Genomic DNA, 23,240 nt, shown 5'->3' with positions numbered 1-23,240 from the left:
CATATTATGTGGACAGTCTGCATATGTTTTATTTGACCCTGGTGCCACACGTTCATTTATATCTAACATGTATGCATCTAGTATAGATAGGTTGGTTGAGCCTATGCCTGAAAAGCTATATATCTTTACCCCTTTGAGAGATGTGATAATAGTAGATAAATGTTATAATCATTGTGAGATGTTGATCAATGGTCAGGACTTTTATGTTGATTTATTTCCCTTGGAACTGTTAGAGTTTGATGCTATCCTAGGGATGGATTTTCTAAGTAAGTATTGTGCTTCAGTGGACTGTCACAAGAAAGAGGTAGTGCTAAAAAAATAAAATGGCCAGGATGCAATGCTAGCAGGAATCAAAAGATTAACTGTAGGGAACCTAATATCAGCAGTGAAAGCCAGGAAGCTGCTGAGCAAGGGATCTAAAGCCTATTTGGCTCACATAGTGGTTGCTCAAGGGAAATAACTGAACCCTAAAGATGTCCCCGTGGTAAATGAGTTTCAGAATGTAGTTCCTGAGGAATTATCGGGATTTCCACCCGACAGAGAGATGGAGTTGACTTAACTCTAGGGACAACTCCTATATTGCAGGCACCGTATAGAATGGCGCCAACTGAGTTAAAAGAATTAAAGGTTCAGATGCAGGAGTTAATTGACAAGGGATACATTCGACCTAGTGTATCACCTTGGGGAGCTCCAGTGTTATTTGTAAGGAAGAAAGACGGTACACTTAGGTTGTGTATCTACTATAGGCAGCTGAATAAGGTAACGATTAAGAATAAATATCCGTTACCATGCATTGACGATTTGTTTGATCAGCTAAGAGGAGCCACGGTGTTTTTAAAGATAGACTTGAGATCAGGCTATCATCAATTGAAGGTGAAGGAAGCTAACATTCCTAAAACCACATTTAAAACAAGATATTGACATTATGAATTTCTAGTAATGCCATTTGGACTGGCAAATGCCCCTGCGGTATTCATAGATCTTATGAACAAGATATTTCATCCCTACTTGGACCAGTTCGTGATAGTATTCCTTGATGATATATTGGTATATTCTGGTAGTAGGGAAGATCATATGGCCCACCTGAGGATAGTATTGAAGACGCTATGAGATAGGCAGTTGTATGCTAAGTTCAGTAAATGTGATTTTTGGTTAGACCGAGTTGTATTTCTCGGGCATGTTATTTCAGCAGATGGTATCAGTGTGGATGCCCAAAAGATGGAAGCAATAGTTAATTGGAAACGACCCATGACTATTTTAGAGATACACAGTTTCCTAGGTTTGGCAGGTTATTACCGGATGTTTGTGGAGGGTTTCTCTAAGATAGCCCTTCCATTGACGAACCTGACCAAGAAAGGCGTGAGGTTTGAATGGTCATCAGAGTGTGAGCATAGTTTTCAGGAGCTGAAACAGAGACTAGTATCAACACCAGTGCTTACCTTGCCTGTTCCAGGTAAGGAATTTGAGATTTATTGTGACGCTTCCTGACAAGGATTGGGATGTGTGTTGATGCAGGATGGGAAGGTGATTGCATGTGCCTCTCGTCAACTTAAGAAGCACGAGAGCATTTATCCTACGCATGATCTAGAGCTGGCAGCAGTTGTTTTAGCTCTGAAGTTGAGGAGACATTACCTATTTAGAGAGCGTTGCAGAATATTCATAGATCACAAAAGCTTAAAATATATCTTTGATAAAAAAGAGTTGAATCTAAGACAAAGAAGATGGATTGAATTGATCAAGAATTATGATTGTTCCATCGAGTACCACCCTGGTAAGGCTAATGTTGTAGTGGATGCACTAAGTAGGAAATCCTTGGGACCCAAGGCCATTATTGGTTCAATGAGAGAAATGCTAGTGCAGGAGTTCAGGAATTCTAGAACCGCCTTATCAGTGGGACGGTCAGGAGGAGTGATAGCTACATTCCAGGTAAGGCCTACCCTAGTAGAAGACCTTAAGCAGGAACAGTTGAAAGACCCTGACCTTCAGAAGATTACTGATGATGTAAGTAAGGAAATCAGAATTGAATTTCAACTGAGAACAGATAACGTACTAGAGAAGGAGGGAAGAATGTGTGTGCCTAGTAAGCTATAACTTAAGCAAGCCATTATGGAAGAAGCATATAGTTCCACTTATGTTATGCATCGAGGAACACCAAAATGTATAGAACTTTGAAGAGATCTTACTAGTGGTTTGGGATGAAGAAAGACATAGCAGAATATGTGGACTGATGTATAATCTGTCAATAAGTGAAACTTGAGAGACAAAGACCGACAAGATTACTCAATCCACTCCCAGTGCCTGAGTGGAAGTAGAAGCATGTGACAATGGACTTCCTATTTGGATTGCCTAGGATGCCCTCAGGATATGATGGGATTTGGGTAATAGTCGATAGACTAACCAAGACGGCCAAGTTTATACCAGTAAAAGTTACTTTTACACTAGACCGTCTAGCTAAGATTTATATGGATAAGATAATCAGTCAATATGGAGGCCTAGTGTCGATAGTGTCAGAAAGAGACTCGAGGCTTACTTCAAAATTCTTACCTAGTTTACAGAAGGCTATGAGCACTAAATTTCATTTCAGTACGGCTTTTCATCCATAAACAGATGGACAGTCGGAAAGAACTATACAGATACTAGAAGATATGTTGAGAGCTTGTGTATTACAATTCAAAGGAGTTGGATACACAATTTTCGTTGATTGAATTTGCATATAACAATAGCTACCATTCTAGTATCGGAATGGCTCCTTATGGAGCGTTATACGGTCAACCTTGCAGAACCCCAGTATGCTGGAACGAAGTCGGAGAACGACAATTATTGGGTCCAAAATTAATTCAACAAACAACAGAGAATGTGAAGCTTATCAGTGATAATCTTAAGGCGGCCTGCGTTAGATAGAAGAACTATGCTGATAAGCGAAGAAAAGAACTAGAATTTGAAGTCAGAGATCGGGTATTTCTTCGACTGTCCCCATGGAAAGGAATTCTTCGGTTCGGGAGAAAAGGGAAGTTAAGTCCGCGATACATCGAACCATATGAAATTGTGGAACGAGTTGGTCTAGTAGCATATAGATTGTTGTTGCCGATAGAGCTAACTCGTATTCACGACGTATTTCATGTGTCAATGTTAAGGAAGTATGTGTCTGATCCTATGCACATACTAGCAGCACAACCGGTACAACTCAAAGAATATTTATCTTACGAGGAAGAGGCCATCGAGATTTTAGACAGGAAAGACCAAACACTTAGAAATAAAACGATTTCTTTAGTGAAGGTGCTATGGCATGATCATGGAATTAAGGAAGCAACCTGAGAACCTGAAGAGCAAATGAGGAAGAGATATCCTCAACTTTTCAAATGATGTATCAGGTAAATTTCGAGGACGAAATTTCTTATAAGGGGAAGGCGATTGTAAACCCCGAACTTTAGGTTTCCTAGATAAGCATGTTTAGCCAAAGGAATGTTATATTAAATATTTAATAAGTGGAAATCCATGTTTATTTATAGGAAATATGGAGGAAGGGAAGGAAAAAAACGATAAAAGAGGAGGCTCACTAATTGGTTTTGGCTGAAGGCACTAAGTGTGGGGTGACGTGGCAGTTTAATCTTAGAGCTCGGGAGGCGGCAGGAAGATTAAAGGGAAGTGGAACTTCAAAAGCTTGGTTTCGGAAATTGGCATAAGCAAATTTAGTGAAATTGATGCCATTTGAAAGCTGGAAGAATCTAATTTTTGAGGTTGTCTTGCCGGAGAAATATTTCAGGAGAAGAAGAATAAAAAGTGAAGAATTTACAGAAGAGGCAGAATCTCAGATTAATCAGGGCCCGAGGTGAAGAGTGGAAGCTCTAGGCCAAACTATAAAAAAAATTTGTCTAAAATTTTTAGTAAGAAAGTTACTCAATTCTAAACAAGTTTGTAGAAGGAAGTTTCGTGAAAAGAGTTCTGGATTTTGAGTTATGAATTTTTGAAGTTGAAGCAGGAAATCTATGCATAAGTAGACAGCTGCTTGGGAAGAATAAACAAACAGCTCACCGTGGAGAGCGAAAGCGAGATAAGAAGGATGAGGATCTCGCTCAGGATGACAATCTCGCTAATTTTGTGCTAAAGATCTCGCTCAAGAAGGAAATATCGCTAGAAATTTGAGCTGAATCTCGTTGGTATGGTGAGTATCGCTAGGTTGAAGTTTTTTTAAAGAAATGCGTGATCTCGCTCATGAGGATCTCACTCATGAGGATGAATCCACTCATAATGGTTATCTTGCTAGCAATATTGTTTTATTGAGGAAAGTTCCATTAGTAAACGAACTATTTGAGGTATTTTGCTAAGAATTCTAAGGAATTTAACCGGGAATTTTGTCCTTTCAGGCCAAGAAGAGCTAGGAGAGGCGTATAAACCGTTAAGAGCCCCGACGAGCTATGAGTGATTAAATGAACTTAATGCTTTTAATACTTATGCATATAAGGCCAAGTAAGTTACAGTGATGTTGATGATGAATTTATACTTCCTCGAGCAACAAATGATTAATAAATAGCTTAACGAATCTTCCCTGGCTTGTAAATGTTTTAACGCAGGTCAAGGTATGTTGTGAAAGCATTACAAAAGTTAAGTTTCGAATGTTGAAATATGCTTTCTAGAGGAAAGCTATGATAGAATGAGTCCTTGTGTGATTGACAAGCAATGAAACTTAATTTGATGTAACGAAATAACCCGATACTGAAGGACATGGAGAAGGTATCTGGGTAATAGTACCTAAGGTGTTGACAGTACTTAGAAAACTCCACATACACGTAGGTAGTTCTAAATGAGAGTCCGAAGTATGAGTCTCCTAGGCCATATACTACCAAAGGGAGGCCGAAGTATGGGTCTCTTGGCCGGTAATAGATGTTGGGAATTAGAACGATGTAGGCTCGTTCTCAACTAAGGAATAATGATGTTTAATGATGTCTAAGAATGGTTCTTAATGCTTATATTTAGAGAAAGTTGCTTGAGATGCTCATCGGTATATTTACATGGTTATAGGGATATAATGCATGGTGTAACATGATTCTATAGTCACTCACTGGGCTACTAGCTCACAGATTTTCTGTGTTTTCCTTTTTAGGTAGCAGTCAGATTCCTCAAGGTTGATCCTGCTGTTGCTTGCCACTGAAGGCCCAACTTATTAAGAAGACTTAGGTTGATGTTCTGTTTATGTACACATGTTTTGAGAGGGACTAGGGTTTTGTTAGAGAAGTTTGGGGCCATCTGTGAATATTTTTCCCGTAGATGTTATGTCATGGCTATATGCATATGATTATATAATCTTATGTAGAACCTTAATGAGGCATGCTGTATAGGTACATTATTAATGTTTTAACAGGTTGGTATTTAGATTGGAAGGCTAAGGTGGTGAATGCTGGCAGTAGGGCTAGTAACTACCATGGTCATATCCTCTTCCAGATTAAGAGGGTAATCTGGGAAGGGGTGTGATAAAATCAACAAAATCGACTTTGGTCGATCAGTTTCATGGCTTTAATGGTTGGTGGTGAATTTTTTATATTAAAAAACTGACCATCGATCGTCAGTGAGTTGACACTTATGCACAGGCACACACATTTCATCTTCTTTTAATCTTCTTCTTCATCCTTTTCCAAGAATCAATATTCTTTCTAATTTTCTTCTCGTTTGAGTATCTTCCTAATATTTTTCTTGCTGGAATCTCATCGATCAACACTACCTTTGTAGCATCAATGCAACAGCCATAATTTTTTTTTCTTTTCAATTTTGGTAATTTTTTCTTCCCTCTTCCTTCTATACTTTATTTTTTTAGTTCTCTCTCCAAATCTCATGTCTCCTCCAAACCAACACTACACCAACAAAGTTTTTCCCAAATCCGACCAAAATCGATTGACTATTCATGTAAGTGGTCGGTCGATTCCTTAAACACTCTCAAAGCTAAAAGTCACCGACCAATCATAATCGATAAATTGGTGGTCGATGTCGATTTTAGCCTAAAATCGATGTGATAGGCCGATAATGAACCCTAATGATTGGATCATAAGCATATTATTCATTAGAAGATCAATGCTATTAGCTTTTTGGCCATCAGTCTCAAATTAATTAATTAATTAATAAGTTGATGATGAAGAAACTCTAAATATAGAGAACCTATGAGCGGAAGCAGATCACCCAAACTCCATTGTGACAGAACACATACATTCATAGTCATACTAAACAAATTATGCATTAAATCATAAATTACAACATGCTTCTTGAAATAAATATAAAGGTTAGAAAGACAATACCTTTGAAGTACCTTTCTTCAAATGTATCCCTCGATTAAACTCAAATGCAATGAGCAACTTGAACTCCCTCGAACACTAGTAATGAGTAAAACTCGATCAAATCCGGACACAACCACTAGATTACCTTGGTATTCTCAGTGTGAGAATTTAGGAATGGTGGGCTCTAGCTTATTTTGGTTAGAGGGAAGAAGGTATACGATTGAGTAAAGGGTAGCAATATCATCTAGAAGATGGAAGTCTATCGCATAGACTCGACGCACGATCGTTTAGTTAAGAGTACTATCGTATAGTAAACTCGACGCTATCGTGTAGTTACTCGATAGTGAATATTAGCAGTCGTTTCATTGAATAATTAGAAAACCAATTTTTCATCTTTATTCATCTTTGCCATAAAACCGTATAACCACTCACTAAAGGTGGTTATAGAGAAAAAGAAATTTAATTATCAAATAATTAATAAATTATAAATAAATACAATAACTAACTTATCATATTATATTTATAACCTATAGTTTTAATATTGCATCATATACATCACATAAACCATAGTTCTTTTTCTCTTTTTATGGCATTTAATATAAATCATATTTATATTAAATTTAACAACTATGAATCTTATACATAGAATTTATATTTGAATCATATTCAAATACTAGTTCCTCTAATCTAATAATAATGTATCAAATACATCATATCAATTATATCATATATAATTAAATTAATTTAATTATATCATATATAATCAAATTCCCTCTTGTTAATTTGAACATTTCAAACTAACCCAAAAACTGATTTTCAACTTGAATCCATTGAGCTACTAAGGGAACCTTATGGACTTGTAGCTTGAAGCTCCAACGGTACGTGATGACTGACTAAACTCTTTAATCATATTATCTACCATCCGTTAACTGCCGGACACTCCACTAAAGACCAACAGCTGCACTCTTCGCACTACAGATATATTTTTGTGTCCATTAGATAACAAATCAATAGTACGATGATCCTTCACAAATTGTTCGTAAGTATAGTAGGAAAAAATTACAGTTTTGCCCCTGTAGTTACATTTAACTCCTTAAGTACCACTGATACCTATAATGAACAATAGATCAATATCCCACTATGACTGAACCCCTCTCAGGCCAAGAGAAGGTGTGGCGCCACATTTGTTCAAGCTTTGGAATCAACATTTAAAGGAGCAATTTATCTACTTACCCCTACATCGGGGAAGGAATGAATTCCATCTTGTGTAGCTGAGTTCCCAATTCCCCAATCAGGCGAATCCCCAAATGGTAGGTTTGTTGAGTCGGCGATCTGACCACTCTTACCCATGCAAATCAAAGAACCGGCTTCATAGGCAGGAGTTCACAACTCACTCAGGATTAAGGTCATATTACCTATGGGCATCTTAGTGAAATGAAAATCTCAATTATGAATGACGTTATATAACGAGACTAAAAATTTAGTTATCCGGTCTTATACAAACTTCTTCATATAGAATATCCCTGCTCGTATGTCTAATACACGAATGATCAGGATCAGATCATTTGTAGCACTTTATAACATTTGTAACACCTACAAAGCGAGTCACACTCGTAGTGCCACAAGGATAAGGTATCCCTCGTTATCCATATATTACAGACCATTTAGGTTATCACTTAAAACACGATCTACTTGTATGTCTCCACATACATGTTTAAGTTACAGTTATAACCATGGATCCTAGTTTATTGGTTTGTGGTTAATGCAACTAAAATATCTCATATTTTATAGACTGAAGTGAATAAAATATCATATATTATATATTACAAAAATGTTTGTTCATACAAGTGTTTACAAACTACAAAACCCTACGAGATTTAGGGCATCAACCCCAACAAATGATAACAAACAAATTTTTACTTATTAACAATTTGGTATTGTGAAGTATTTACTGCGTAGAACTCAACATAACGATCTCAATGCAATTTGAAATCACTCAAATTAGAGTTGTAACGAAGAAGATATAACCAAAATAAACTTAATAGAAAAATATTTGAAATGGTGACATGACAACAAAATTAATCAAATTAACTCAATTAAAATGTGATATATGGAGTAATCGAAAATGTGACCATTGAGTGAGAAATTTCGGCGAATCATCAGTTGCTACATTATCAATGAAAGCATGAGCCTATTGAAAAATTATAAGTTGGACTGGGCTGAGTAATTAAAGTCGCTCGGGCCTAACTCAATTCAAACCCATGGTAAAATTTTGCGCTAAATTAAAGATTAAGCTCAAGCCCAACAACAAATGGCCTAAGCCCAACTTTAGGCCAAACCCAATTTGGGCCCAATAAAGTAATTAGGCCCAAGCCAATGTAAGGCCCATGAGAAACCTCTATAAATAAAGGCATTATCTCTTCATTTGGGAGAAGATAAAAGGAATTGAAGGAAAAATCTCTCTGAAGATCTAAAGTCTGAAGCTCCAAGGATCTGAAGAACATAACTCCTCCAAAGCTTTGAAGATCAGAAGACACTAAAGCTTTGAAGAATAGAAGACATATCAAAGTTCTGAAGATCAAAAGTCACTAAAGCTCTAAAGATTAGAAAACAGATCAAAGCTCTGAAGATTAGAAGACACTAAAGCTCTGAAGATGAGAAGATATATTAAAGCTCTGAAGATCAGAAGACATATTAAGGCTCTAAAGATTTAAGCTCCCAAGATCCAAGACTCAAGCTCTCAAGTGATGAAGACCAAAGCTTCTCAAGCTTTAAAGACTGAAGTTCCCAAATTTTAAAGAACTAAAGATTTGAACTATTTGAAGCTTTGAAGATTAGAATATTTCAACAAACTAACCGTATCTTCACAACCTACAAGCTGACGATTCAATCTCCTCAAACCCAAGGGCCAAGCCCAAGCCCATCTGTGAACTCTATAAATAGAGAAGCTCTCCTAATTTAGAAGGGTCAACAATTCTATGCTTTAGAGAGCTTAGAGGGAATTCTCTACAATCAGAAGACTCCTTGACTCCTGAAGCTGACCACGCTTGAAGATTGAAATCCTTTAAAGATATAAGCATTCTGAGGACTAAAGTCCTTTGAAGATACAAGCATAAGAAGATTGAAGTCCTTTGAAGATACAAGTGTTGGGATTGGTTTCCTAATTCTCCTGGTAGTCTCATAGTTTGTAAACACTTTGTGAACATATTGTTATTAATAAAATAAGTGTTATTTTATAATCATTTACTCAATCCAATAAACTAAGATCCGTGGTTATTTGATGTAACTTAAGCATGTATGTGAGACATACAAGTGAATCATGCCTTAAGTAATAAACTAAATGGTCCGTAGTATAAGGATAAAGGATGGATACCTTATCCTGGTGACACTACAGATACGACTTGCTTTGTAGATGTTACAAGTGTTGTAAAGTGCTACAAATGGTATGATCCTGACCATTCATGCGGAGACATGTGAGCGGAGTATCGAATACAAAGAGTTTGTATAAGATCGGACTACGAGATGATTAGTCTTTTTATATAACGTCGTTGATAATTGAGACTTACATTTCATTAAGATGACCATAGATGACATGACACGAATCTCGAGTGAGTTGGGAATTCTTGCTCATGAGGGCGGTCCTTTGATTTGTATGGGTGAGAGTGGCCAGATTTCCAACCCAACAAGCCTACTATTTTAGGGATTCATCTGATTGGGGAGCTGAGAACTCAACTACACAAGACATAATTCACTCTAATTGCTCCCTTAAGGGTTGATTCCGGGTCTTGAACATAGTGGCCACACCCTCTCTTAGGACTATAGGACTCAGTCATAGTACGACTATGACTTATTGTTCATTAGAGGAATCAATGGTACTTAAGGAGTTAGATGTAACTACAGGGACAAAACGGTAAATCGATCCAGTTGTACTTACGAGCGATTTGTGAAGGGTCATCGCACTATTGATTGGTTGTATCCAATGGACACAAAAATATATTTGTAGTGCGAAGAGTACAATTGTCGATCTTTAGTGGAGTGACCAACAGCTAACAGATGGTGGATCTCGTGATTAAAGAGTTTAGTCAGTTATTCACGTACCGTTGGAGCTTCAAGCTATAGGTCCATAAGGTCTCCTTGGTAGCTCAATGGGTTCAAGTTGAGAATCATATTTTGGGTTAGTTTGAAATGTTCAAATTAACAAGAGGAAGTTTAATTAGATGTGATATAATTAAATTAATTCAATTATATGTGATATAATTGATATGATGTATTACATACATTAATTGGAGGAATTAATATAAATATGATTTATATTAAATACCATAACATAGAAAAAGAACTATGGTTTATATGTTTCATATGTTGAAATATTAAAACTATAGATTATAAATATAATATGATAAGTTGGTTATCATATATATTTATCATATATTAATTATATGATAAATAATTCTTTTTCTTTATGCTGTATATGGATGATATCCTACTCATTTGGAATGATGTAGGTTTTCTAACTAACATTAAAATTTGGCTAGCCGCCCAATTCGAAATGAAAGATTTGGGAGAGGCGTAGTTTGTTCTAGGGATCCAAATCATAAGGGATCATAAGAATAAAAGGTTGGCCTTATCTCATGCATCGTACATTGACAAGATGTTGATTAGGTACTCGATGTAGAATTCTAAGAGGGGTTGATCTTGATTCATGCAAATACTTTTCGAGTAGGGTAATTGAGGTATAATCGACCGAAGCGAAGCATGAATCTCGATGTGAACTCTTAGGGACGCGAGAGCCAAAAACAACATATCGTATATGTTATTAATCTCCCACTAAAGTATTCTAACAACATATTATATACGTTATTAAACTCCCAGTGAAGTATTTTACTTATTTTTGGGTAAAACTTTACTTAAGAATGTTCCGGCTAACTAAACAACCTAAGTCTATGTGGTTTATCCAAGTATAATGTTTATAATTGGATTTAACCTATGATTTCTAGGTGAAAAACCAATTTTAACACCTCACATTGCTTACATGTGCTCATAAAACCGATTAACAACGCTCAATAATTCGGCCATAATCCCCAGGTCGGAGGTTTTCCGTAGACCGTCAACTTAAGTACCCCCAGCCTTAGATGGGATTATCTATCGATTGAGTTTGTAATCGTATTTTATAAGATGTCGACCTATTTTAACTATTAAAATAGGTGGTTAACCTATGTGAGCATGCTTTTATCTTTGTTATGGATTTTAATGTCTAATCCAACTTTATAAAAAAATAGACGTACTTTGCATCCATAACATACTTTTATATAACAATTATATAAACATTCATTCCATGCATTTAATATAACAACTTATATCAAAACATGGAATCCTACACATGTACACTATACATTATAACACTTAAAATATACTTGCAATGCATGCTACATGCTTATCCTATGGTGGGATTTTAAATCTACATAGCATACAATATGCACACAATAGATAAATTATTTAATTCATACATTTACTATGCATAATTAAATAAACACACTAAAATAAACTAGTTTTGGCATCCTCAGCTAGCTAAAAGCTACACTTATTACAATAAACAGCAAGCAGCTCCCTTAAACCGACTTCAAACTCTTTGAACCAACCCAAACCGGCCAAAAACCACTCGAATTGGCTCAGGAACTCCAAAAAACCAGGTTGAACTGGTCAAACCGGCTCGACCAAGTCAACTGGACTGGTCCAGACCATCTGGACTGATTGAGTCAACACGCTGGAGTTGGTCAACGGTTGGAGGTGTGCGGGCGGGAATTTGGGTCAGGTGAGTGGGTCGAGCTGGGTCGGACGCGAAAGTAGGCATGCACGAGGAACGAGGAAACAAGGACAAACCAGGTCGACTTGGGTGCACGGATGGGTCGGATCAAACAATGAAGCAAGTGCACATGAGGAACGAGGAAGAACTGGGTCGGACACGGGTCTGGGAGGCACTCTCGGGTCTGCAAGTTTATTTTTCACCAAAAAATGAAGTTGTCCTCTTTCCCAGAACCGAGTAAATACAGCTTAATTTCAACTATAATGACTCTAGAAAATTTACAGACCCTTTACCACACATTAAAGCCCATAAACACCAGGCAATTACAATAATTATTACAACCCAAGAGGAAAAACGGATGCCAAAACTGAAATTATCCATTTTAGAACTCAAGCATTCATCACATGAATTAATACCCACCATATGCATAAATTAACCAAAAATTGAGTACTTTAAGTATGATACCAATTGATGGAATGAATACATGCGCAGCAGAAGAAAAACGGATCTAAAGTACTCTAATTAGATTAATTACAAAGATAAGCATGCATGCAATAAAACAAGAAAAAAGGGAAAGAGAATACAACCTTTGTAGTCCTTGAATCTTCTCCAAATCAGCTCCAATCTCTTCATGAATGGTTCATAGACCACCACGAGAGTCTTCCCGACTATTCTCCAACCTTAGAATGGGATGGTGGGAACCTGTGAGTGACTAATTTGGAGAGGAAAAAGCTAAAACTTTGAGAGAAAATTGTAATGAGATTATCACATAATCTCATCCACCATTATGGCCAAGAGTTCTTAAAAAACATTAGACACTCCCTTTTGAAGACCACTACATGCAAACATGCAACTTTGAGTTTAATAAGAATTTGATACTAAAAAATCCACTAACTCAAAGTGGGATTTAGTAGGACAAGTGTCTTCAAATGAAGACAACACTTAGCTATGCAAAAGTTGGCATTTCCCACTCACAAATGTTGGATCTTTCCACTAACTTGGTCAAAGTTTGACTCTCAAAGTCTAAAGTCAATAAATTTGACTTCCAGTGCATTTTTAACATAGTAAACAATTTGACTTTTAATGCAATTTTGACCAATTTCATTTAATTTCAAAATTAATTCTAATAATTAACTTTAAAAATTAAAATAATATTAAATAAATGATTAATTTAATTTAATATTAAATCCAACACTAATCCCAATTTATATTAATTTCTATTTATAATCTTGATATTTAAATCTTATTTAAATATCTCTTATTTTCTCTCTCTTTATGTTTAATTCATAATTAAATATTAGGCTAAATATATCATATATATTTAATGCTTTGCTAAAAAAAACTGAATTTGAACACTTCAAATTCGTTCGTCACACTGTTTTAAGGTTTAGTTTGTTACGAGCTAGTAGGAGGACCTCATGGACCTTCAGATCATGGGCTCCAATGATCTGAGATTAACTGGCTAAACTCTTTAACCTAATTAACTACCATTCGTTAACTACCGGGTCACTCCACTAAAGCCCAGTAGTTGCACTGGCCTCACTATAGATATATTATGTCTACTCGATATAACCATGATTAGTAAGTTAACCCTTCACAGGTTGTTCGTAATGACGGTTGGGATAAAAGTTGTTCTACTTCCGAGATTACATCTTGCTCTTTAAGTACCATTGATCCTCTAATGAACAATTGGTTTGTGATCCAATCACTAGACCGAGTCCCTCTCAGGCCAATGAGAGGGTGGGCCCCCTTGTTCAAGACCTGGAGTAAGCACTTAAGAGAACAACCTTTCTACTATCCCTAAAAGTGAGTAGAAGTGAATTCTGTCTTGCACCCTATGTCCCCAACTATTTACCCGGTTCTACCCTTGAAATGAGAGATTTATTGAGCCAGCATTGTTAAGTCAACTCTCACCCATGCAAATCTAAGGATAATCCCAAATAAATAGGAGTTCATAGTTAGCTCAGGATTAAGGTCAACTTACCTAGGTCATCGCTTTAAAATAGTCAGTCTTAAATAGTAAACAACATTATAAAGTAAGAGTGACTTAATTCTTGGTCTGATATTATGCAAACTCATTACATAAGATACCCCCATTCCTCATGTTAATACATGAACGAATCAGGATCACTTCGTTTGTAGCACTTTACAACATATTGTAACAACTACAGAGTGGGCCGCATCCGATAGTGTTACTAGAATAAGGTACCCAGCCTTATTCATATACTATAGACCGTTTTGGCTATTTACTTAACTTCATCTACTCTTATGTCTTCATATAAAATTCATATATTCATATAATAGCCATGGATCTTTAGTTTATTGGATTTATACTTTATAAGTATAATTCACATATCCAATAACAATTTTATTGAATAAACTTTAATAACATCTTTATTGATAATAGAATGTGTTAATCATTATAAACTGCGAGTTTTAGGACATACAACCCAACAGGTATTTAGTAGAAACTTCTTTGTCTCTACTACCTTGACTAGTAGTGACAAGTTAGTATCAGTTTTCTACTCTACCTACACTAAAAAAACGAGAACTTCATTCACACAAGAAGAGACGATTACATGAGACTTCAAGAAAATACAAATTTGCAAGACATGCATAAGGAAGTCGAGTATACTTCGGGCCAAGTGTTGTAAACATCCAATAACATAAGAGTGTAAGCATACAATACACAAGTTGCTGATGCGAACCGACACCGAGGAGTGGCGCACGAAGGGATACACCATGTGTGTGCAGATGGCATACACGACAATACTTAAGATGGCTTCAATGCAACACTAGGACCAGAGTTCTTATTCAAGGCGAAGATGTCCCCTATACATTGTTAAAATGGGGTGCTGGTCTCAATGGAGATGACCCTAAGCTTCATGATGATAGTGATGGTCGAGGTGGCTGGTTCAATTAGACACAAGGTGGTGCCTGCCCAACCCATGTCAAGTTACAACAAGAGATGCTTACTCATATGACAACCCCAAGATACAAGCCAGATGAGCATAAGAAAGTGCCAAACACAATGGCAAAGATCCTTGGTGATGTCTCCAAAACTACTAAAGACTCTTCCACCCCGGTGAACCACGGACCACGAGATCGAGTGAGAGCCAAGAATCAGGCTACCTGTTGGGTTTTATGTCCTAAAACTCGCAATTTGTAAAATGATAAACATTTTCTATAATCAATATACTTATTATTGATTTCATAAATTGTATGAAAGCCTAAATCCAATAAACTAAGACCCATGACTGTTATATGAGTACTTGAACTTTATGTGGAGACATAAGAGTGGACCAGGTTCGAGTAAATAGCCAAAATGATCTATGGTACATGAATAAGGTTGGGTACCTTATTCTGGTAGCACCATTGGATGCGGCCTACTCTGTAGTTGTTATAAAGAGTTATAAAGTGCTACATACGATGTGATCCTAATTCGTACATGATATAACTTGAGGAGTGGAGGCGTCCTATGCAATGAGTTTCCATAAGATCAGGACCAAGAAATAAGTCACTCTTACTTTATAACGCTGTTTACTGTATAAGACTGACTATTTCACCTAGATGACCTAGGTAACTCGACCTTAATCCTGAGCTAACTATCAACTCCTGTTTATTGGGGATTGTCCTTAGATTTGCATAAGTGAGGGTTGGCTCAACAGCACCGGCTTAATAAGACTCCCATTTCAAGAGTAAGTCCTAATAGATATTTGGGGACATAGGGTGCAAGACGAAGTTCACGCCTACCCGATTTAGGGATAGGAGAAAGGTTGTTCTCTCAAGTACTGAATCCAGGTCTTGAACAAGGGGCCCTACTCTCTCACTGGGTTGAGAGTGTTTGGTTTGGTGATTAGATCACAAACTAGTTGTTCATTAGAGGATCAGTAGGAACTTGAGGAATAAGACATAATCTCGAGGGTAAAACAGATATTTAACCCAACCGTTATTAAGAACAACCTGTGAAGGGTCGACTTGCTGATTATGGTTAAATCATGTGGACATAATATATATATAGTGAGGGGAGTGCAGCTAAAGGCTTTAGTGAAGTGACCCATTAGTTAACGAATGAGGATTAATCTGGTCTAATGAGTTTAGCCAATTAATCTCGGATCGTTGGTGTCTATGATCTGTAGGTCCGCGAGGTCCCCCTACTAGCTCATAACGGACTCGCTCTAGAATAACGTGATAAGTTAATTTGAATCGTTCAAATTAGAATTAAGAGAATTAGTAATTATATGGAATATAATTACTTGTTTGATTTGAAAATTAAATGGAATAGGAGAATTTATATTTAAATATGATTTAAATATATAAAGACGGATGTGTTAAAATTAATTTAATATTTGATATTAAATTAATTAAGTTTTATTTAAAAATTAATTTATGAAATTAATTTTTTTTTTCAGTTTTTAAATCAAAATGGGTTTTAAAATCAAGTTTTTATTTTTGAGATAAAATTGGAAAATAGAAAAACAAAAACACAAAATGGAAAAAATCGGTTTTCCATTATCCATCACCTAAGTTGCTTACACAAATAGCATCATCTTTGCCTTGTCTTCTCCAAGCATGATCTGGAACTCATGCAACTCTCTCCTTTGCATGTTGATATATAATATAATGAAGAGATTGGAGTGAAATTCAGGCATGCAATCTATAGAGAATTTTAGTGAAAAATCGGTTGAAGAAAGAGTTATTCACCAAGATTGCTGCTGTGAGCTTTTCTTCTTCATCCTTTGATTCAAGCATGTTTTTAGTCCCACACTCAATCTAGAGCACCAAGAGAATAGTGGGGAAGATCTTGAGGTGGTCTACAACTCAGAGAAGATAGCATCTGGAGAAGGAGCTTTGAAGAAGTTCTACAAGAGGTATGTCTTGAAACTCACTTGTTTTTTGGAAAAGCATGCTTTATATTTTGCCGAAATTAGTGAATTAGAGTGCTTAAATGATCATTGTGCTTTCGCTGTTGCTAATGCAATCCTACAATTGGTATCATAGCATCATATAAGCATTCAATTCGGTTTAATTTTAGTTTGGTGGGTGTTTTATATGAGAAATATGAAACTGATGCACTGATATGGTTTTATGAGTTTTGGCATTTTAATTATCTTGAATTTCTCATTTAAATTTGTAATTGACTCTTATTTGATGAGATTTTAGTGTTAGCAAGAGTCCGTAATTTATTTGAAGTCATTAGAGTTGAAATTAAGATGTAATTGAAGAAATAAGTGAAGAAGGCCAAACTGTTGTTCCAGTTTTTTCAGCTTCTGCTCAAAATCGTTGTTAAGGTTCAGTTACTAAGCGATCGTCTAGCTCTAAATACTACACGATGTGAAGAAAAGCTAGAAGATTGTATAGCAATGGGCGCTGGACGTTGTGATGTTGAATGCTAAATGATTGTGTACCTGCGGGAGCTAAACAATGCGTTCAATTTGCTATACGATAGCAATAAGCAATCGTTTAGCTTTGGCATGGGAACTAAATGATACGCTGAATTTATGATACGATGGTACTACATGATCGTTTAGCTATGATGCGTGTTAAGCGATTCGATGAAGTGCTACGTGATAACACTGAGCGATCACGTAGAAGCGAAGCTAAGCGACCGTGTAGACAAAGAGCTAAGCGACGCGATGGTGTTCTATACGATAGAGCTAAGCGATCGTTTAGCTACGGTGGCTACTAAACGATGGCATGAAGCGCTAGGTGATGGTGTTAAGCGATCGTTTAGTTCTATACGATAGAGCAAAGCGATGGAGATAAGTGATCGTGTAGTTCTATATGATAGAGCTAAGCGATCATTTAGCTTCGGCAGACACTAAGCGATCGTTTAGTTGTGCCAAACACTAAGCGATCATGTACCCTTTCACAACACAAGGCGATGAAGCTAGACGATTCCCTTCCACACTACATGATCGACCTTAGCAAGACTTTAAGGTTAGACCAAGAGTAGCCGGTTCGATCGGTTTTCTCAAGGTACAATCTGGTTCAGCCTCCAAGTGTTTTTGGTTGGTCTGGTTCAGACTCATCCAGTCTGGTTCAAGATGCTTGGGTTCGGTTTGGAGTGGTTCAAGCGGTTCAATGACGGTATTGAAGCTGATTGTAATAGTTAGGCTTCTGTTTGCTTGTTTATGCCAATACTAAAACCATATCAGTCTGTGTTTAATTATTTATGCATTTGATGTATGTTATAATTAAATATATCTTGTATGTGCATATAGTATGCCATTTAAATTTAAAATCCCACCATAGGAAGCATGTTATATGCATTGAAAGTATGTTATAAATTGTTATAATATATAGTATGTGTGTTAGGGTTTCTTGTATTAAATATTGAATGCCTTATTTATGTTATGGATGTTTAGCATGTCTAAAGTTTTATAAGTTGTTATAAAATTGGGTTAGACATTTAAAATACATAAACAACAACTGCATGCTCACGTAGGTTAACCACCTATTTTAAATAGTTAAAACTAATAAAACCTAGGTTACAAACTCAACCGGTATATAATCCTATCTAAGGCTAGGGGTACTTAAGTTGACGGTTTACGGAACACCTCCTACCTGGGGATTATGACCGAATTATTGAGCATTGGTAACTAGTTTTATAAGTATACGTGAGCGATGTGAGGTAATAAAATGGCTTATCACCTAGACATCGTAGGTTAAAATCCAATTATAAGAGTTATACTTGGATAAACCACATAGACTTAGGGTTGTTTTATTAGCCGAAAAGAACCTAAGTATAAATCTACCCAATATAACACTTCAGTGGTAGTTTAATAAATTCTATAAGATAGAGTTATTAGAGAATTTCAGTGGGAGATTAATACCATATACGATACGTTATTTTTAGCTCTCACATCTCTAAGAGTTCACAATCCAGATTTAAGCGGTACTTCGTGTCACCCTGGGAGTGACCTCCATTCGGAGAGTATTTTTTAGCTTAAATCTAGATTTTAGTGAATAAGAGGAAGTTGTACAAACATAAGTTTATTATATGATATATAGATTTCAACTGCCACGTAGTTTATATCGTGAGATTCATATGACGTTTCGTGTCACCTTGGGAGTGACCTCCATTCGAAAAGTGTTTTGTATGAGTCAATATCAAGGTAAATGGAGGAAGTAGTTCATAGTAAATGGGTGAATGATATGTGTCAATATATCCTACGGTCTCCTCCATTAGTCTGAACCGTGAGATTCCTATGTTGCGCCTGCTAGTTTGCTTTAGGCGGCCCTTTGCTAGTCGTTTAGCGACGACTATCCCCTCGGAGGGTTGTAACATAGGATTTGGAACAACTCATGCTTCAGTAAAATGAATAGGGTTTTATAGTTCTGTCTTGGATATTGTCTTCAATTTTGGAGGCAAGTTCATACCGTCCTATAAGATCTGAAAATTGCCGGTCACACATACAAGAATTACTAAGTTGTTAGTAAAGATCTTAACCGAAAACGATAACTTAATGACTATAGGAATAAAAGTTATTCCAGAGACAATAGGAATAAGAGTTAGGCAAGTTCATAACTCGGGCGGAGGTAGGAGACCTTCAGATTTTGAAGTACTTGCACTAATGAGTCTTTCCTCTTAGATATGGAAAAGGAAAGGAAGCACAACGAGGCTTGGTGCAATTGTATAGAGGACCCTTCAAAATTGACAAATGGATAGGCAAGGCAACCTATCGTTTAAAGGGCGAGTGGGAAGTTACTCAGAGAGGACACAACCAACAATGATGTTGGTGAGCTCAAGTGAGGGGAGGTTTGTCAGGACCTTGGTTCTTGAACACTGGCATAGTTGGAGAAGCCTTGCAAGCAACGGTGTCAGGGTGTGTGCATGGGCAACATACGAGTGAAGAGTAGGGTAGGCGACATAGGCAGGCGTGTATGAGACTAACGCACGAGGACCTGCAAGTTCCCACCGAGGTGCGCACGAGAGATCGATAGGTGCATGCCGTGCATGGCCCAGTCGAGGGCAGGCACATGATATGCAGCGGGGTACAAGACACAGGAAGACGACGCAAATCAATATGCATGAGCAATTGAAATGTGATTGAATGGACAACCGGTCGACTAGAGAGTGCCTTAGAAGGGATTCCAGGCAGCACCCAAAAAGTTGGTATGTGAAGCCGATCCAATGAGAGTCAGTAGTTAAACCATTGGATGTGAAAACCTAACGAGGATGTCGATGAGCTCAACCTGGGGAGGTTTGTCAGATCTCTAAATCTCAAAGCATGTAGCTGGCGAATGGGTTATGTCGAGCGGGTGGACAACATGCTTAGGGCTGATAAGAGGTTAGCCATGACACATGCCCAAAGTGCCGAGGCATGCGACCAGACGTGCACGGAAAGCTAACAAAAGGTTTGAGTGACAAGGGGAACGACGTGGGCAGGCAGCCCATGCCTCATGACCAAAAGGATGGCACGGGCGCTTGGTGCATAGAAGGTGCACATAAAAGTGTGGGGTGTGACTGAGGTTAGCAGGGCATGCGACACGAACAGATGCTTGGGCGTGCACACGCATTGCACGACAGTAGGAAGCATGTGTGCATGCATAACCCCCAATGGTGATGGTGCATTCTACAGGCAAGGGCACTGTGGCGTTTGCAGGGCCAGATGAATGCATAGGTGTCACAGGCACATGCCAAACAGAAGGCGATAAGGCAGCATACACGCGATGTTCGGGAGACACAGTCTTAGTGCCATCTTAACACAAACAGTCAAGCGTGTACTCAAGGTGAGGCAAGCTTGGTCCGGGAAAAAGGGAAGCATGGTCCAGTAAACTCTTGGCCAATTAGCCTTGCTGCCGACATGGGGCAAGCATTTTGAGAGGAACTTGATAATAATAAAGGATTATTATTAAATGTGCTTGTCCAAGAGGAGCTAGCAAGCATATATATAGACAAGAATGGTGGACATCCATGATCATGGGCATCATGGGTGGTTATTTCCTAGTTTGTAAGAAGGTTGCCCTAAAAATAGTAAATAGGAGAGAGTGAATGCTAAAAAATAGGAGGAAATGGCCATGTCCTCCTAAAATGTAAGAGATAATTGTGGATATGGGAGAGTGGCCCTAATTACATGGGTAGTGGACGGTTTTACCCACTAGGGCCACTTCCACATTTTCCTCCTATTATCACTCCTCCCACGCCTATAAAAGGATAACCTTGGGGGTTGTCCAAGGCATTTAATGATATATACATTCATTGAGTCACCTTTTGCAAAGGAAGATCTTCTACATGAGGAGATTTCCTATCTCGACTCTTGTAAGCATGGTTTTGATGTTACTTCGGTAATAAAGTGTTACATTTCCACTAATTCTACTTATATCTCTCGTACCCTTTCTCTAGCCAAGTCATGTAGTGATGGTGTGAGTTTAAAAATGCCTTTTGGGATTTCCATCCAGGATTCAAGTGTTCTGTGGGTGTTTTGGGCAAGTTCATGTAGGTTGGTAAAGTGAGACTTGGCAACGCACGAGGTAAAAGGTTGCTCAATTCGATGGTAGGATTCCGCCCCGTGACACCCTACTAAGGTGGACAAGAGAATAAGAAGCCCAAGAATTTTGTCGAAAGGTTTTGTCGTGTGATAGCATTGATTTCCTAGACATCACACATTATTTCATACTGAAGGGATTGGAATTTCCCCCAGTAGAAGCAATTGGATGTATTGGTCTCTAGAGTTCGTTTTATAGAACATATAAAATTCAGAGTGACAGAAATAATTGATAAATATTATTAAATCAAGCATGCTACTACTGTGAAAATGGAGAAAAGAGATAAGATATCACGTCCTTTGAAGAACAATTCTTCACGTTCCTCCAATTTGCATCGTCTTCTCCCGATCTCATGAACACTGCAACCGGATATGAACACAGGGTCTTCCTTGTTCTTCTCATGGACGAGATGAAGGAAATCTCGAAGGAGATCCTAGAGCAGAAGTGGATCGTCCAAATTTCATTTCGATTGAAACATAAATTTACAGTAAACGCAGATAGGTTATGCAAACTAAGTAAATTACAACATGCTTTTCAAATAAGATACATAGTTCAAGGGAAATCACCTTTGAAGAACACTTCTTCTCGTATCCCTTGAACGGTCACGAACTCCTCGAACAAAAAGCAACAAGATCTTGAATACCTTCTTCAAGTAAATCATGAACCAAATGGGAAGAGAACATTACCACTTGGATTCCTTGGTATGCTCGGGGTGAGAACCCAGGAATTGTGGGCTCTGACTATTTTGGTTAAGAGGAGTTCGGAGGAGGAAGACGATTGAAGAAGAATCACTATCGCATAGGAACTGTTTCAATCATTTAGGTTATCGCATAGACAAAGAGCTTATCGTGTATGCTCTATGTTTGTCGTGTAGACTATCGCATAGTTTATTCTTGCATTCGACTCTCTTGGAAGAAAAGAAAAACCAATTTTTCATTTTATTTCAATTGCCATGAAATTGCATAACTACCCACCAAGGTAGTTTTTGAGAAAAAAGGATTATTATTCAAAATAATAAATAATACAAATAAATATGATAACCAACTTATCATATTATATTTATAACCTATAGTTTTAATATTACATCACATACAATATAAACTATAATTCTTCTTCTCTATTTTATGGCATTTAATATAAATCATATTTATATTAAATTAATAACTATTTGAATCTCATTCAAATATATATTCCTCCAAATAATGTATCAAATACATTATATCAATTATATCATATATAATTGAATTAATTTAATTATATCATATATAATTAAATTATCTCTTATTAATTTGAACAAATCAAATGAACACAAACATTGATTCTCAACAAAATTCTTTTAAGCTACCAATGGGACCTTATGGACCTGTAGCTTGAAGTTGCAATGGTACATGAATAATTAATTAAATTCTCTAATTATATTATCCACCATTCGTTAACTGTTGGGCACTCCACTAAAGATCGACAATTGCACTTTTCGCACTACAGATAAATTTCTATGTCCATTGGAGATAACTAATCAACAGTGCAATGATCCTTCACAAATTGCTCGTAAGTACAATTAGGCCAAAATACTGTTTTGCCCCAATAGTTACATCTAACTCCTTAAGTACCAATGATTCCTTTAATGAACAATAAGTTATAGTCCCACTATGACCAAGTCCTCTCAGGCCAAGAGAGGGTGT

General features: G+C 37.1%; 1 protein-coding gene across 1 annotated transcript; it reads left to right on the top strand.

The window, feature by feature from the left end:
* Window positions 1–597: 597 nt before the first annotated feature.
* LOC150031798 (uncharacterized) lies at window positions 598–2,091 on the top strand. Its single transcript, XM_090308283.1, has 3 exons — window positions 598–718; window positions 1,157–1,453; window positions 1,790–2,091. The coding sequence occupies exons 1-3, from the start codon at window positions 598–600 to the stop codon at window positions 2,089–2,091; spliced, it is 720 nt and encodes a 239-aa protein (XP_090164409.1).
* The last annotated feature ends 21,149 nt before the right edge of the window (window positions 2,092–23,240 follow it).

This window comes from Benincasa hispida, chromosome 12, assembly GCF_027475165.1.
Source record: "Benincasa hispida cultivar pf3 chromosome 12, pf3_genome.v1.1, whole genome shotgun sequence".
Lineage (NCBI taxonomy): Eukaryota > Viridiplantae > Streptophyta > Magnoliopsida > Cucurbitales > Cucurbitaceae > Benincasa > Benincasa hispida.
This window is presented reverse-complemented; position numbering and strand designations above follow the sequence as displayed.